At 36.2% G+C, this 14,213-nt stretch overlaps 1 protein-coding gene across 2 annotated transcripts; it reads right to left on the reverse strand.

The window, feature by feature from the left end:
- Nucleotides 1–1,850: 1,850 nt before the first annotated feature.
- cart4 (cocaine- and amphetamine-regulated transcript 4) lies at nucleotides 1,851–6,074 on the reverse strand. 2 transcript variants are annotated; one of them, XM_008422265.2, is made up of 4 exons: nucleotides 5,969–6,074; nucleotides 5,744–5,892; nucleotides 3,144–3,227; nucleotides 1,851–2,515 (listed from the first exon to the last, which is right to left on the reverse strand). In XM_008422265.2, the coding sequence occupies exons 2-4, from the start codon at nucleotides 5,873–5,875 to the stop codon at nucleotides 2,408–2,410; spliced, it is 324 nt and encodes a 107-aa protein (XP_008420487.1). In that variant the 5' UTR covers nucleotides 5,876–5,892; nucleotides 5,969–6,074; the 3' UTR covers nucleotides 1,851–2,407. The 2 variants fall into 2 exon arrangements, with proteins under 2 accessions (XP_008420487.1, XP_008420489.1); XM_008422267.2 differs by having other exon boundaries at nucleotides 5,744–5,875; nucleotides 5,969–6,071.
- Between the last annotated feature and the right edge of the window lie 8,139 nt (nucleotides 6,075–14,213).

Here is a 14,213-nt window from a genome sequence, read left to right on the forward strand (position 1 = left end):
ATTTTTWAAAAATCCCTAATACATTGAAATATTTTTAAAATTATGCCAACTCTGTGTTGGTTTATTGACGTTTGCAGTAGTAACAATGGGTGTGAAAACCTTTGAAATGCCCTGAATGTGTGAATGTGTGTCAGCATCGGCCTGCTTCTTATTGCAGCTCTGCCGGCGCTGCAGGTGCTGGATCCAGTAATTACTCCATCTTATCTTTGAGGGCTGGAAGCTGGGAGCTAAATGCCATCCTGTTCCTGAATCTGGCTGATAAATCTACGCCCGCCTGAACGACATGTTAAAGGTTTCCTTAATCAGACCTGGCTCGCTCTGATTGGACGGTTCAGGTAATGGAAACTCAGCTGGAGGTGAACATTTCTCACTAGACAGGAAGCAAAAAACATGAACAAAGWGGAAAATTACAAAGCAAGTTTATTCTAACAATGTAAAAACAAAAAATCTTACCAAGTATTTTTGATCTAGTTTCTAGTGAAAATCTCTTGGTACATTTGAAATACGACAAAACTAACTTACAAGTAATTTTTCTGCAAAATATCTATAAAAGTTCTAGTTTCATTGGCAGATTATTTCAGGTATAATGTGGGAAAATGTTTTGTTGTGAGTGGAATAATCTGCCAATGAAACTAGAACTTTTTCATCAATACTAAGGAGTTATATCTTTCTGAATAGTTGCTTGCAAGTCAGTTTTGTTTTATTTCAAGTGTACTAAAATTATTGCACAAGAAACTAGATCAAAAATACTTTGGTAAGATTTTGTTTGTTGCAGTGAGAAAAGTCAACCATTGTTGGATTTTTTTAGCACAATAGTAAAAATCTTACTAGAAAGGAAAATGAAATGTATTTAACAGAAGCTTCAGATTTCTCCCCTGTTGTCCCCAATTTCTGAAGTGGAGTGAATGGAAGCAGCTGAAAGTCTCACTTTTCTACATATTTCCAGTGGATGTTTAATTGCCGTCTCAAACWCTATAAATCACTTAGTTTTCACACAACAACATCCTGTTTGGCTTGATTTGTCATTTCAAGCTAATGCTACACGTTAGCTTTTGGGAGAAGAGAAACTGATTAAACTYCCATCATCAATTTTGAAGTATTTCTTAAGAAAAGGTTGATGGAAACCTCAAAATTTTTGGAAAAACATTTTTTACTCTCTCTCTTGGTGTTTTTTAGGCTTTTCCAAAAAAGAGTTAATGTACAAAAAGGAAGACAGAGATGTGTTTAATATTTGTTTGACCTGCTAAATGAAGTAAAGTATCAATGCTGCTCAGATTCGGAGCAGAACTTACAGCCACCATTTTGTCTGATTACAGACCCACTGGKTAAAGAAACATGGCTGGATGTGGCGCCATTCTGTCGGTCTCAATCTGTTGATCTATGGCAATATTTCAAAATAAATATGAATTATTGAAGTGCTAAAATAAACTGAAGATTTTATCACTACTTTATTATTGGATGTTGTGTAACATACTGAAACATGAAAGTTGTGCTTCACTAACTTGTTAGAATTAAACATTTTTTCCAAACACATTTTTTGTTAATATTGTAAAAACCACAATGTCTGGGTTTTAGCCATGTTTACAAAGGGTAATGATGTATATTTTTCTTATTCAGAATTGCCATATGGTTACATTTACAACTGGATATACGAGTTAAATCTGTTTTATGTTCTTTTTTTCTCTTAACTTTAGTTAAACAAACAAGGAGTTTAAACACAGAATCTATTTGTGTTTTTGTTTCCAGTACTATTACCTAACACCAGTAAACAACCATCCAGCAGATCTTCATCTGCATGTAAATTTAAATGACATTTTAATACGACACAAAGCAGTGAAGAAAAGCAGAGGTCTTTGTACTGAGCTCTGTGGTACACCACCATTTATTTAATTGCAAAAACGATAAAGATTCACGGACAAAAAACATACAAATAGGCAGATAAAGAACAACATCTGTTTCAAATAACTTTATATACCAGAGAACAAACAGTAAACGTAAAGTAGACATTGAATTTCAGATACTTTAAAAATAATTTACAACAAACAGAGAAAGACAAACAACCTGAACTAAATGTTTACGGCTGTGCTTCAAGAATAAATACAATAATCCACATTTATGTGTTTAAGACATATTTCAAATTTATCTGACAACAAAAGTTTGTGTTTGACTCATCAGGTGAATAAATTAGAAAATCATAAAATCATTTCCGTAACGCAGCTTTGTGAAAAATCTTTACTAACAGAAACAAAAGAATCTGAATTACAGACAGAAACTTTTAAACCAAAAACACTGAGACGAACAGGAGAGAGAGAGTCAGTGCGTTCTTCTATCTGTGAGGACCGGGTCCRWTTGACCCGATTATAGATTAACGATTAGATTTCACCTCCTCTCAGGACAAAAGTAACGATCAGTAGCAGCGCAGGAAGAAGGTGTTGCAGGCCGTTCCTCTCAGGCAGTCGCAGAGCCGGCCGATCCGAGGTCCGTGTTTCATCGCACAGCGCTCGCCCACGTCGCACTGACAGGACACACAGCAGGCTCAATTTAATCTGATTTAACCCAATTTAATCTGATTTAATCTGATTTAATCTGATTTAAGTTGCCATTTTATTGAGTTAATTAAAGCAGAGTTTTAACACCAGGATTTCCTGTGTTTTTGTTGTGTTTGGTGCAAACAGACTGCAGACATTGTTAGAAAGAAAAATTAATTAGACAAGATGATACACTGGATTTCCTTCTGATAATTAATTARAGCAACAGACATAGTGACTTTAAAACTAAAGGGGAAATTATTCTTTTTGTCATCAATCTTTTTAGTTTATAAAAATATGAATTGTTTTGAGACTTTTTTACTATATTGGCCAACATGCATGATATGATATCTACCCATGTTTTTCATATAAATGTAATATTTGTTCTCAAATCTGTGTTTTTTGTGACTTTTTCATGAACTTTGAACCAACTTGACGCTGCACAAATGAATCTGATTGATATTTTGATTAATAAAATCATATTTCTCGCCTCAGAAAATAACAGAACATCAAACCCAGGCTTGGTTGAAGCCAACATTGGTTGTGCTCAGTGATGCTGATGTTGGCGGCAGCAGCTGCCGTGTGCGGTTTGAGAGCCGTCAGTCATGTTCTCACCCTGGGGATGACGCTGGCCTTCTTCTCCACGGAGAGGCCGACTCTGCTGTCAGCTTCGTCCAGGAGACCCTGCAGAGCTTCAGCCTGCTCACGCAAACCAGACACAGACACGCCGTCAGCGACACAAATAAGACGTTCACACAAATAAGACGTTCACACAAATAAGACGTTCACACCTGTCTGACGGTTTCTGGCCACATGGCAGCTCAGGGTGAGTCTGTCGGCAGGACAACTCTGCTAATGGAGGCTTTTACAGTCATTTTGTTATATTTCCTTATATTACGTTTCTTTTGGACAATTTACATTTATTTTAAAAAAAGTGTTATAGTTTTAAGGTGTGTAATTAAGTGCCTCAGTTAGTAGTAGTAGTAGTAGTTAACTGCTAACTAGCTAATTTTCATTTTCTAAGAGATGGAGTTAACAGTTAACTTAACTGCTGGAAACTTGCATGTTAAAATTGTAGCTACTAGTTAGCAGTTAGCTAACTAGTTAACAGCTTAACATGTAGCCAGATGCTAACGCTAAGCCAGAGTTAGCAGTTAACTCAATTTAACTGCTAACTCTTAGCCAACTGCTAGAGCTTGTAGTTTGTTTCAGAAATGATTAACTGCTAACAAACTCACAGTTACGTGTTTAAATTAGAGGTTACTTTAGGCTAAATACCAACATCTTTTTATGATGTAACGCACTTTGAACTGCCAGGTTGCTGAAATGTGCTGAATAAACTTGATCGATTGATTGATTGTAATTCTTCTCACCCAAGCTATTTAGCTCAAGCCAACTGCTAACAGTTAGCATGCAAACAGTTAAATACTTGAATTACGTTAGTTTAAGTTAGTTTAGCTACTAATGAGCCAACTGACAAATCACCAGAATTAGCAGTTATCTTAAGCTGAAGTTGACAGTTTGTTTAATAAATTAACTGCTAACAAGCTAACAGTTACCTAAGGTAACTGCCACCTCCAGGACTTAAAAATGGAAACTTAGCTAGATAGCAGGTGTTGTTAGCTAATAACTGACTCCCTGCTAACTGCTGGAGCTGACAGTTTGCTTAATAAACTGCTAGCTCCTACCAAGCTAGCAACAGCTTCAGGTAACTGCTAGCAAGCTAACTAATAACTCTAACTACAAGAGGCTGGCTGTAATGGCTAAAACTCAAGACTAAACCGTAAACTGTTTGTTTGAAATATTTTATTTTATTATACAAACATTAAATCTACCATTTCCATCCCTTTAGGGTTAATATTTATTTGACCTCACTAAGGCTTAACCTTTCCAAATATGACGCACTTTAAAAGTGAAAGTCTGTTCTTGTTTGTCAATCGATATTCTTTTTCTTCTATGGTGTTAAACAAAGAAGATCAATTTGCATTAAACCAAATGAATTAATTTCCTTGGAGCCTGTCGATGTTTGAATTTAGTTAATCCAGATAAAAGAATATTAGTTGATTTAAGAGATTTGATAGCAAATTGTCGTAAAGTAACATGATTTGTTTAAGTTGAGTGAGAATAAAAAGAAAATTAAAATAATTGAAAGTATATGGATTTTGTCAAACTAACACAGAAAGTATATTTAATTTATCTAAGTTCTGTTTTATCTACCTGAAGTTATTTTCAGTAGGTTTAGAAAATGTAACATAAACAAATAAAGAAAATGTGAGTGAAATAGTGAGCAGTTCATATAAAAACAACAGAAAGACGCGTTTTCCCTATAAATGATAACCTGAATAAAACGGTAAAATAAACCATAGAGGGATTTTGTTTTCCTCTCAGCGTCTCTGAGTTTTCCTGCGTCATCCGAATGCACCACCATGACCTTTCAATGACATTTCCTGACCTTATCATCAGCATTGACTAAATGTTTCTGAAACTAATAAACCACCAGTTTTAAATCTTGGACCTGAATCTTTATTATCTTTAATTCAGTTCAGCTTTTTGATCATAAAATAAGTTAATTGTGTTTTTAAACCTCCTGATATCCTGAAATAATCAAATATTTAGCACCAATTTCAAATTCTGTCACTAAGTTCATGCAAATATTTATTTATTATTGACTATTTATTGATATTGTGTTTAGATATTTTATCTAAAGTCACTGTTTTACCATTTTGTCACAGTTATTTACTTTACATTTATTAATTTTATTTCATATTTACCTTCATTTTTCAAAGGAACAACAGAATCCTCCATTTTCTCTTATTTATTTTAATTTTTACATTTGACAGCTGATTATTTAGAAACTTTTTACAGTTTCTTGTGTAGTTTGAGCTTAAACATACATTATTTTGTCTTTTTTAGTAGTTAAATATAATAAATAAACAATAATTTTAACATAATTTTACTCAGAATAAGCCTGAATGTTTTTATAAATGCTGTATTTATGTACATGTTGCACTAAATATCACATGCAGCTTAAAATCAACATTATTTACTTTTAAAAACTTTGCTACAATAAACTTGAGCTTCAATATTTACTTATATTTTATTATATTATCMATATGTATCAATGGATTTGACTTTTTCTACTAAAACAACTTTATTGAACTCTGATGCCCATTTATCCAACCATTAAAAAACCTCCTGGTGAGGGAAACACTCACCAGTTCAAATCCAAAGGTCGGCTCGTCCGGTGCCGCCGGCAGCTGACCCTCAGTTGACCTTTCACCCTGACAAATGGATGACATCACTGACAGGAAGATGGACAGGTAGACGACCGCTCGCAGGCTCTCCATCTCCACAGTGAGGACACCTAAAAAAATCAAAAACTGAAATGAAAACCATCAAACTACCAAACTACCAAACTTTTAAATAAGGCAGAAATTTACTTTAAATGTGGAAAATAATTAAAAACTGATGAGAAAAATGTTCGATTTCCTCGTCTGCGGCTCCGCTGCGGTTATCGGTGTTTCCGTCTTCAAGTTTTCTGCGTGAGCTCCAGCTTCTCCCACTCCTTTATTTATACTGCCTCTTCCTCCTCCTCCTCCTCTTCCTCTTTCTCCTCTTCCTCCTCCTCCTCTTCCTCGTCTGCTGCTCCTCACTCAGATTATTCATGTATTCGGCTCGTCAGATAAACCGTGACCCTGTGTCGTCCTGTGATTGATGGTCTGCAGCTTTTCTGAGTTACCATTAAACACCTTGATCTGATGTATATGTGGAGGTCAAAGGTCAGCTGATGACGAGAACCAGCAGAAACGGCTCAGCTGAAACCTTTCTGTGTTGATCATAAGATGTGGAGGCCACCTGAGTTTTATTGAGAATGTTCTGATATTTTAAAGCGCTCACTGTGCTCCAAAAACGAGCCCACAGCATCATAGCTCCTTCACCGTGCTTTGTAAAAAAAATTTAAGTGTTTGTTGCTGAAAGGTTCAATCATACACTGCAAAAACACAAAATATTACCAAGTATTTCTGTCTAGTTTCTTGTGTAAATATCTTACTTCACTTTAAATAAGACAAAATTAACCTACAAGTGACTTTTCAATAAAATATAGAAGCTTGTTTTAAGTGAAAAATTCCTTATTATTGTTTAGAAAAAGCGCTAGTTCCACAGGGAGTTTATTTAATTTATAACATGGGAAAAATTTCTTTTTATAAGTGAAATAATCTGCCAGGGGACCTAGAACTGGGTTGCTAGGTAACGGGCTGGGCGTGGCCGGGGTTGCTAGGTTACAGGCTGGGCGTGGCTGGGGTTGCTAGGTAACTGCTCTCTGCCCCTTGTCAGTGGAACTAGAACTTTTTATTAATATTAAGCTCTTATTTTAAGCTCTACAAGCTCTTCTTTTACTGAAAAGTATTTATTTAAAGTTTATTACGATATTTTTAATAGAAACTCTGCCAGGAGCTTCCTATGACTATTTATTTTAGTTTTTGATTTTTCTGTGTGTGTAATTTATGTCTTTGTTTTGGTGAGAATTGATCTGTGTGGGTAATTCTGTCTTTTATTTCTACTCTTATTTGATTTCTTTAATTACCAATAAATTAATTATTGTAATTATTAATGTTTTTGTTTCTATTGTTGCTTTTATTTGTAATCTTTTGGTTATTTTCTGTCTGTGCTGATCAGTTTTATGTCTTTTCTCGATCTAGTTGTTCATCACGATGCTTTGCCTCTTATAGTTTTTCATGGTTTGCTGCTTTACGTGTCATTTCACCGGATCCGAACTGCATTATTTAAGTTATTGTGTCACTTTAAATGTTTCTAGACCATAATTAAACTCTGAGGAAAGTTGTTTTTTTTTTGTGAAAAAGGTTGAAAAAGATTAATTAAAAGCTGTAGTAATCCTCTGAGGGATCCGTCTAATACCTGGAAACGACCAGAGAAATCCCCCTGTCTCCACCTGCTCATTAAACAAAGGCAGCAGGTCAAAGGTCAGCAGCCTCAGGAGTTTCTGTTTATCATACGAATCGATGGAGTCGCGTCCTGCTAACAGCAGCTGGTTCAGGTCAGCTCTGAGCTTAATAATGACGCAGGAGGAAAAGCTTTGTGCCCTTTTCTTCGTCTGATTTGCATCGTGCTGCGACCTGCAGCTCGGCTGCTCCGGTCTCTGCTTTCATCTCGGCTTTCATTAACGGCTAAATGTCATGGTAGCTCCTATCTCAGCCGCTGCACCTCCGACGGCGCGTCCAGAGAGAGACGAACCGAAACATTCAGCTTAAGGCAAAAATAACAGCATTAAACACGGGGAGTTCACTCTAGATTAAATGGGAGACAACATCTTGAATATGTATTTCTGGAGCAGCGATTTGTAACTTTCACCTTTAAAGAGAAATGTTTTAAAAGTGACAGAAAACTGAATGACTTGTCAGTAGATTGAACAAACAACAGATTCAGTGAGGAAACCCAACGAAACGTCATAAGCCTGAGAAAAAAGCAACAGATTTGAACAAGAATCTTGTTAGAAAAATCAAAGTAAATGTTTGATTTGCTTTCTTCCGTATAAAAAGCTCACAATGAAAAGTTTTTCATATCATGTAAGTTTTTTAGGATTTCAGTTTAAAGATATAAAGATTATTTTGGTTAGTTTGACTGCAATGAATCAAAACTGACCGAAAGACAAGATTATTTATACAGATCAACACTGAAATGCTGTTGTGAGTTTTAACTCTAAATTACAGTAAAATAGTTGCTAAAAAATAATTCTGATTTTAATTCACAATCTAGCTTTAATTTTTGAATTTTCACTTTTCTTTTCACACAAAATTTTGATTTTAATCTGAGATTTTTTTTCTCCAAAAAATTCCAAATTTTATTTGTTTTCTACATTTTTTTCTCAGAACTTTGACTTTAGTCTCAGAATTTTTACTTTTATTCCACAACACAATTTCAGATTTAATCACAGGGTTCTTATTTTTATAAAGAAATTTTAAAATAATTTTTCTGAATTTAATCCTTTTTTTTGTCAAGATTCTGGGAAAAAGTCAGTATTGTGAGAATGAAGTAAGAATTTTGAGGTTAAAATGAGTAAATAAACAAAAGTAATAATCATGAGAAAAAAGTCACAATTGTGACTTTTTTAATTCACTATAGTCATTTTAAATTCTCATTTCAATCTCTTAATCCTGACATTTTCACCATAAATCTGAGATTGAAGTCAGGATTAAATTCTTTAGAGGCACTATTCTTCGTCCGTACTAAATAGCATAAAGTTAAGTTTAAATTTCATGCTTTATTTAAATAAATGTGGCTGATTTATCACAGCAGCCATGTTGGATTTTGAGATCAGAGTTGATATCATGGAAACAGAAACTCAAGGTGAAAAATAAGTTTCAATTTCATTCACTGTTGGTTAATGAAAATTACTGCCAAGAAACTAAGAATTAATGAATGTAGGGAAGTATTTTCTTCTAAATTAATTACCTAAATTCAGTTATTTATGTTTTGAGCATATTCACTCCTTATCCAGCCGTAGATCCACATCAGGTAAAGAGAAACTTTTTCTGTTTGTTTTTTTTTCCATCTGAATTGGTATAAAACCAGCAGCCGGAGATAAATCTGCGCCTGACAGCGGAGGCTGACGCTGACGTCACCAACGCGCCGATTATTCAGAGGACGCTGCGACCTCCAGCTGCAGCTTCTGTCGCCTTCAGAAGAAAAATGAGCCGCAGCTGCAGAACAAACCCAACAAACCGCAGGATTTACTGAAAAATATTAAAAACACAACTTTAAGATTTAAACCAGTTAGGCTTAATACGAACGATTCAGATTATGTGGCTCTGTGTGGAGTTGGGATTGTAATCTCAAGATTTGATTAGGATTATAATAGATTTGAACTTTTTATTAGTTTAGTTTAATTTTCTCCTGACGTTTTCTGTCTGATCAGTTAGCTTTATTTAGCTTTACGTGAGTTTTCTAGTTTTTATTAGTGAAGTTTTTAGTTTTGTTTTTATTAATTGTGTCAGTTTTAGTTTTTAAATAATTAACAAAAAATACTATTTTCCAAAATGGATTCAATTATTATTGAACAACTTTTGCCGTCTCCATTTTAATGTAATCAAGGGCAGGATTATGGAAACTAAAACTAAATTTCACTTCAGTCTGAAAGGCTGTCAACATTTAATAAACACAAAAGGATATTTTATCTATGTTTCAGTTAGATTTATATACAGATAATATAGTTTTTCCCCATTAATTACAGTTTATTCAGCTGAAAATGTTTTTTCATTTATTAATTAATTTTTAACTTAGTTAACTATAGTAACTTTGGCTCTGATGTGTTCAGGTCATTATTTTGCCGTCAGCAAAGCATTTATTAATTATTAAAGCCAAAAACTGTTTTAATAAATGGAAAAACATCCAGTAGGAGCAGCAAACTGGTTTCCAGTTGCTTACTGGGAACATTTACCTGATGAACTGGGTCTTTGTCCAGGTTTGTTTGTTTCAGTTTAATTAAAAGTCAAACCAACAATTTTCACTAAATGTCACCTGAAGATGCTTCACAAGGCAAACACGACCAACTTCAAATCAATATCCAATCACTGAAGATCGATAAAAAGCAGGTCAATACTTCTCAACCTTCACCCCAGATTTATTTATATAAATATTTATTTTTTACAGGATTTCTTCCAGTATTGATTAGTTTATAACTGACTGCAGCATCTTTGTGTTTTCCAGTGGATTCAGGTCAATTCAGGAACAAAATGTCAACATTTGTTAAATTTTCAGCTGTTGTTCGTTTTCACGTCAAACGAGCAAACTAATCAAAGAACCTGCTCCCCTCATTAATTTAATCTTATTTTATGTAATTTTAGCCACTAAGTCATCTGCTTTAGTTTTATAAAAAAATATTTTGTTCTCTACTTCATTTTCATTTAATTAAATTTTATATTAAGTAATTTTATTATCATTTAGTCACCATCTCTTTAACTTTTGTTTTATAAATTTCTGCTTCTATGTCTTTATTTTATTGTTTGCTTTATTTATTGCATTTTATTTGATATTTTATGTATTTCTGTCCTTCATCAGGTGTTTTATTGTCTGACAGGAACCAGCTCAGTTTTATTAAAGGCCGACTTTAACTTCCTGCAGGATTTTGCATTTTTCTCCTCGTTGACGTAAAACCTGAACTGTTTTCCTGCGATGACGTGTCGGTTCTCTGCTGACGCAGTCGCTGCTGCATCTCGATCAGAAGAATCCGTCATCGCTGCTGAAACTTTGGGTTCGTTTTCAGCGTTTGAAATGAAGCTGATGTTTAATCTGCTGACGGCCGAGTTTCACTGAAGGTCACAGACGACCAGAAGCTTCAAACGAACCTTTCATCCTGCTGGGTGGTTTATTTCTGAGTCTGGAGGTCAAAACTGTGCCTTAAGGTCAATTTAGGAAATAAAATATTTATTTTTGTTTGTAACTTCAGCTTCAGAGCTGAAAGCTCGTTCATATGTTTCCCTCCTGAATGTAAACAGATTCTGTAAAACTCATTAAATCCAGATTAAAATCTGACATTTACGAGGTACAGTATGTTTTCTTTTTTTTTTTTTTCTTGTCGTGCGAATTTCTGCTGGACTGAAATATCCGCTCGGCCCAGCGGCGTCCATCACTTCCTGCTCTCTCTTTAAGCAACATTTGCTGCCAGATTTTGACAGTGATGGACTTTTCCTCGTTAGGAGACGCCTCAGATCACGATCAAACGTTTCAACGTACCAGAGGCCAGGAATAAACCGTGAGAAGCAGCGGGACTCCAAGCAGGCAGGAAGTCACGATCACTTTAAAATGTCAAAACGGAATTTAAATAGAAAAAGTTTGAAAACCATCTGATCATCAATAACTGAGTCCAGCTCACAGTTTAACAAAATGTTTGTTTAAAGGGCCAGTGTTGTGTAAAACTGACTTTTTTAAACTTTACATCATTTTTATTCATTCATCAGGAACATGTTGATTTGATTCCTTCATGCATGTTTGAGAAAACCTTTCATCTCCATGGCAACCATCCAGCTGTGAGTAACACCTGGGTGGACCTAGTCCCGCCTCCCAGGACGAAGCTCCGCCTCAGAGCTGCATCTTACAGAGCAGCTCTTCTCTGTTAACTCCCCGAAACTTTGGGTTGGTTTTTATTGTGTAGAAGCTCCTTCAGACTAGCCAGGAGAAATTAGTAAACATCTGCAAATCTGTTGGATTTGGGGTTAGAAGCAGCAGCGCCTGCAGCTGCACGGCTGCACGGCTGCACGGCTGCACGGCTGCACGGCTGCACGGCTGCACGGCTGCACGGCTGCACGGCTGTACAGTTGTACAGCTGCATAGCTGCATGGCTGTACGGCTGCACGGCTCTGCACTTGAGATTTTCCTTTAAGTAAAAAGAAAAGAGCAGTTTTTTTTATTTAAATTGTGGAGAAAAATGTATCTTTTGTGCCAAAACATCTTGTAAGTAGCACACATCTGTGTGAGTCTGAGGGGGTCAAAGGTCACACCAAAGCCTAAAGGTTATCGGTCAGGTTTCTTTTATTTGGCGGCTTGGCGCTTTTTCTGTAAGCTAAAATGAATGAATGGAGTTTGATCCTCCCGTAGTTCTAAGATCGGTCGTTTGGATCCTGCCTGAGCTTTTTACTGTGTGCGGTTCTGGTGGGTTTAACGCCTTTTGTGGGGTTTCGCAAATTGAAGAGCTGACGGGTCACATGGTTGGCCGACCGTGACATCTGCTGCTCTCTTCCTGAGCATCATGCTGAGACTGAGGGTTAAAAGGTTAAATCTAGTCAAAACTTTGCCAAAAAAAGGAGAAATTGATCAAACATTGTTGCTTCACCTTCTCCTCCTCTGGACGTTTGACAAAAAAACCTGAACCTGGGAATCTCAATCTGCCTCCTGGTGATGGTGATGAGCCAATGATGGTGAAATATAGAGAGGTAGTTAAGTGGAGAAAAGTGTAAGAAAAAAAATTTACAAATTAAAAGCAACAATTTACCCACAGCAAATGAAGAAAGCCTGTTAACTATGGGGTATAGTTTATAGTTTCACTGAAACCTAAATCATGTTTAGAAACTTCTGATATCCAGATGTTGGACTATTTTTCACATCAGGACGGTTTTGTTCATGTAAAAGTGGGATCCGGCGCCGTCACTCATCGCTGCCTCCAGAAGGAGGTCGTGCAGCGACCTTGGCCAAATTAATCCACAGCGTTTACTCCGTTTTCCTTCCCTTGGTCACAGTCTGGAGGTAAAAACAGGAACAAGGAGCTGCGAGACGGTGGGGATTGCTCACACCATTCATCTAAAACCTCCCAGAACAATTTAAACCCAAAATGATGAAGTGGAAAAGATAAGACACTTTTATTTATGGAAGCTGTAAGAAACTGCAGCCATACTAAACAGCCTGAAGCCGATTTCCCTGCTTTGGGTTGGAAGATTTATCCATTTTTTAAAAGAAAACACTTTGATTATTACTTATCCTTGTTGAATATAGGCAAAAATATATATTGATAATCCATATAGAATAAATGTAATGAAAGATAGTTTTTAGATTTTATCTTGTTAACCAGACAGAAAATAAAAATGAAAAATACGAGACATTTTCATGCATTAATTAGAGGTGTGCCGATCAATCGGCCACCGATCATAATCGGCCGATTTCAGTGAAAAAGTGTATGATCTGTGATCGGCGATCATTGGCCATCACAGACTTAACCACTAACCCAAAAACAACAATTTCCCTCTTGGGGACCAGGAAAATGTCCCCACAAGGTGCAATGGTCCCCATAACCCCACATTGTAGACAGAAATAGGTTCCCATAAGGATATGAAAACCTGGTACACACACACACACACGTTTGTTTCGCTGTCTTTGTGGAGACTTTCCAATGACTTTCATTCATTTCTACAGCCAACCAAAACTTAATTCACACCTTGGACCTAAACCTCTAACCCCAAAACAGCATTTCTTCTTTAGGAGCAGTGAGTTCCCATAATGTAGTGTGTGCCAGGAAAATGGTTCCCACAATGCATCAAATACAGAATACACACCTACACACACCCACACACAACAGGCTTTTAGWGGCTTTGATGAACCAGTGATGTCACTCATGCACTATGACATCACTGATGACTGTGATACATCACCCTTTAATACCAAGTTCCACAGAGCAACTCATTTGAYCTACATGTCAGAAGACCRAAAATCWATTTYACATCCTTGTACTTTAGAGCAACVAAYRAMAACAATGTCTAGAGAAGAAGGTAGAGAYGAAGATGTGATGGGCGAGCTTGCCAGCATTTTTCAAGAAACAATTGTTGATGACGGCTTGGACAGACTGGAGAARGAAAACMGCGAATTAAAACATATCGTGGAATGTCTTCGTAGTAAGCTCGAGCGATCCAAGTCGTGTGCAAATGCTTGCTGGGATAGAAACCTGCAAGCAAAATATGATATGGCAGCCAGCCGAAACAGAGAACTCCGTGCGGAACATGAGTCGGTTCGTGCAGAACTTGATAATATGGAGCGCGAATATGAAAATACCAGAGATGAGGGGCGTCTTTTAGAAACCTCTCAAATATCTCTGAAACGAAAACTCAAGGAGATTATGGCGGATTTAAAGACGGCACAGAGGATCCTGGATGAAAACTCTGGAGAGCAGGAAAATCTTCGTAA

Source organism: Poecilia reticulata, linkage group LG11 (assembly GCF_000633615.1).
Source record: "Poecilia reticulata strain Guanapo linkage group LG11, Guppy_female_1.0+MT, whole genome shotgun sequence".
NCBI lineage: Eukaryota > Metazoa > Chordata > Actinopteri > Cyprinodontiformes > Poeciliidae > Poecilia > Poecilia reticulata.

What these genes read in the sequence shown, in the direction of transcription:
- cart4 (XM_008422265.2), bottom strand. Translation starts at nt 5,875, where the DNA reads ATGGAGAGCCTGCGAGCGGTCGTCTACCTGTCCATCTTCCTGTCAGTG. An exon ending in CGACCTTTGGATTTGAACTG is followed by an intron (nt 3,228 to 5,743) that starts GTGAGTGTTTCC and finishes TTGCGTGAGCAG; the next exon opens with GCTGAAGCTCTGCAGGGTCT. An exon ending in AGGCCAGCGTCATCCCCAGG is followed by an intron (nt 2,516 to 3,143) that starts GTGAGAACATGA and finishes GTGTCCTGTCAG; the next exon opens with TGCGACGTGGGCGAGCGCTG.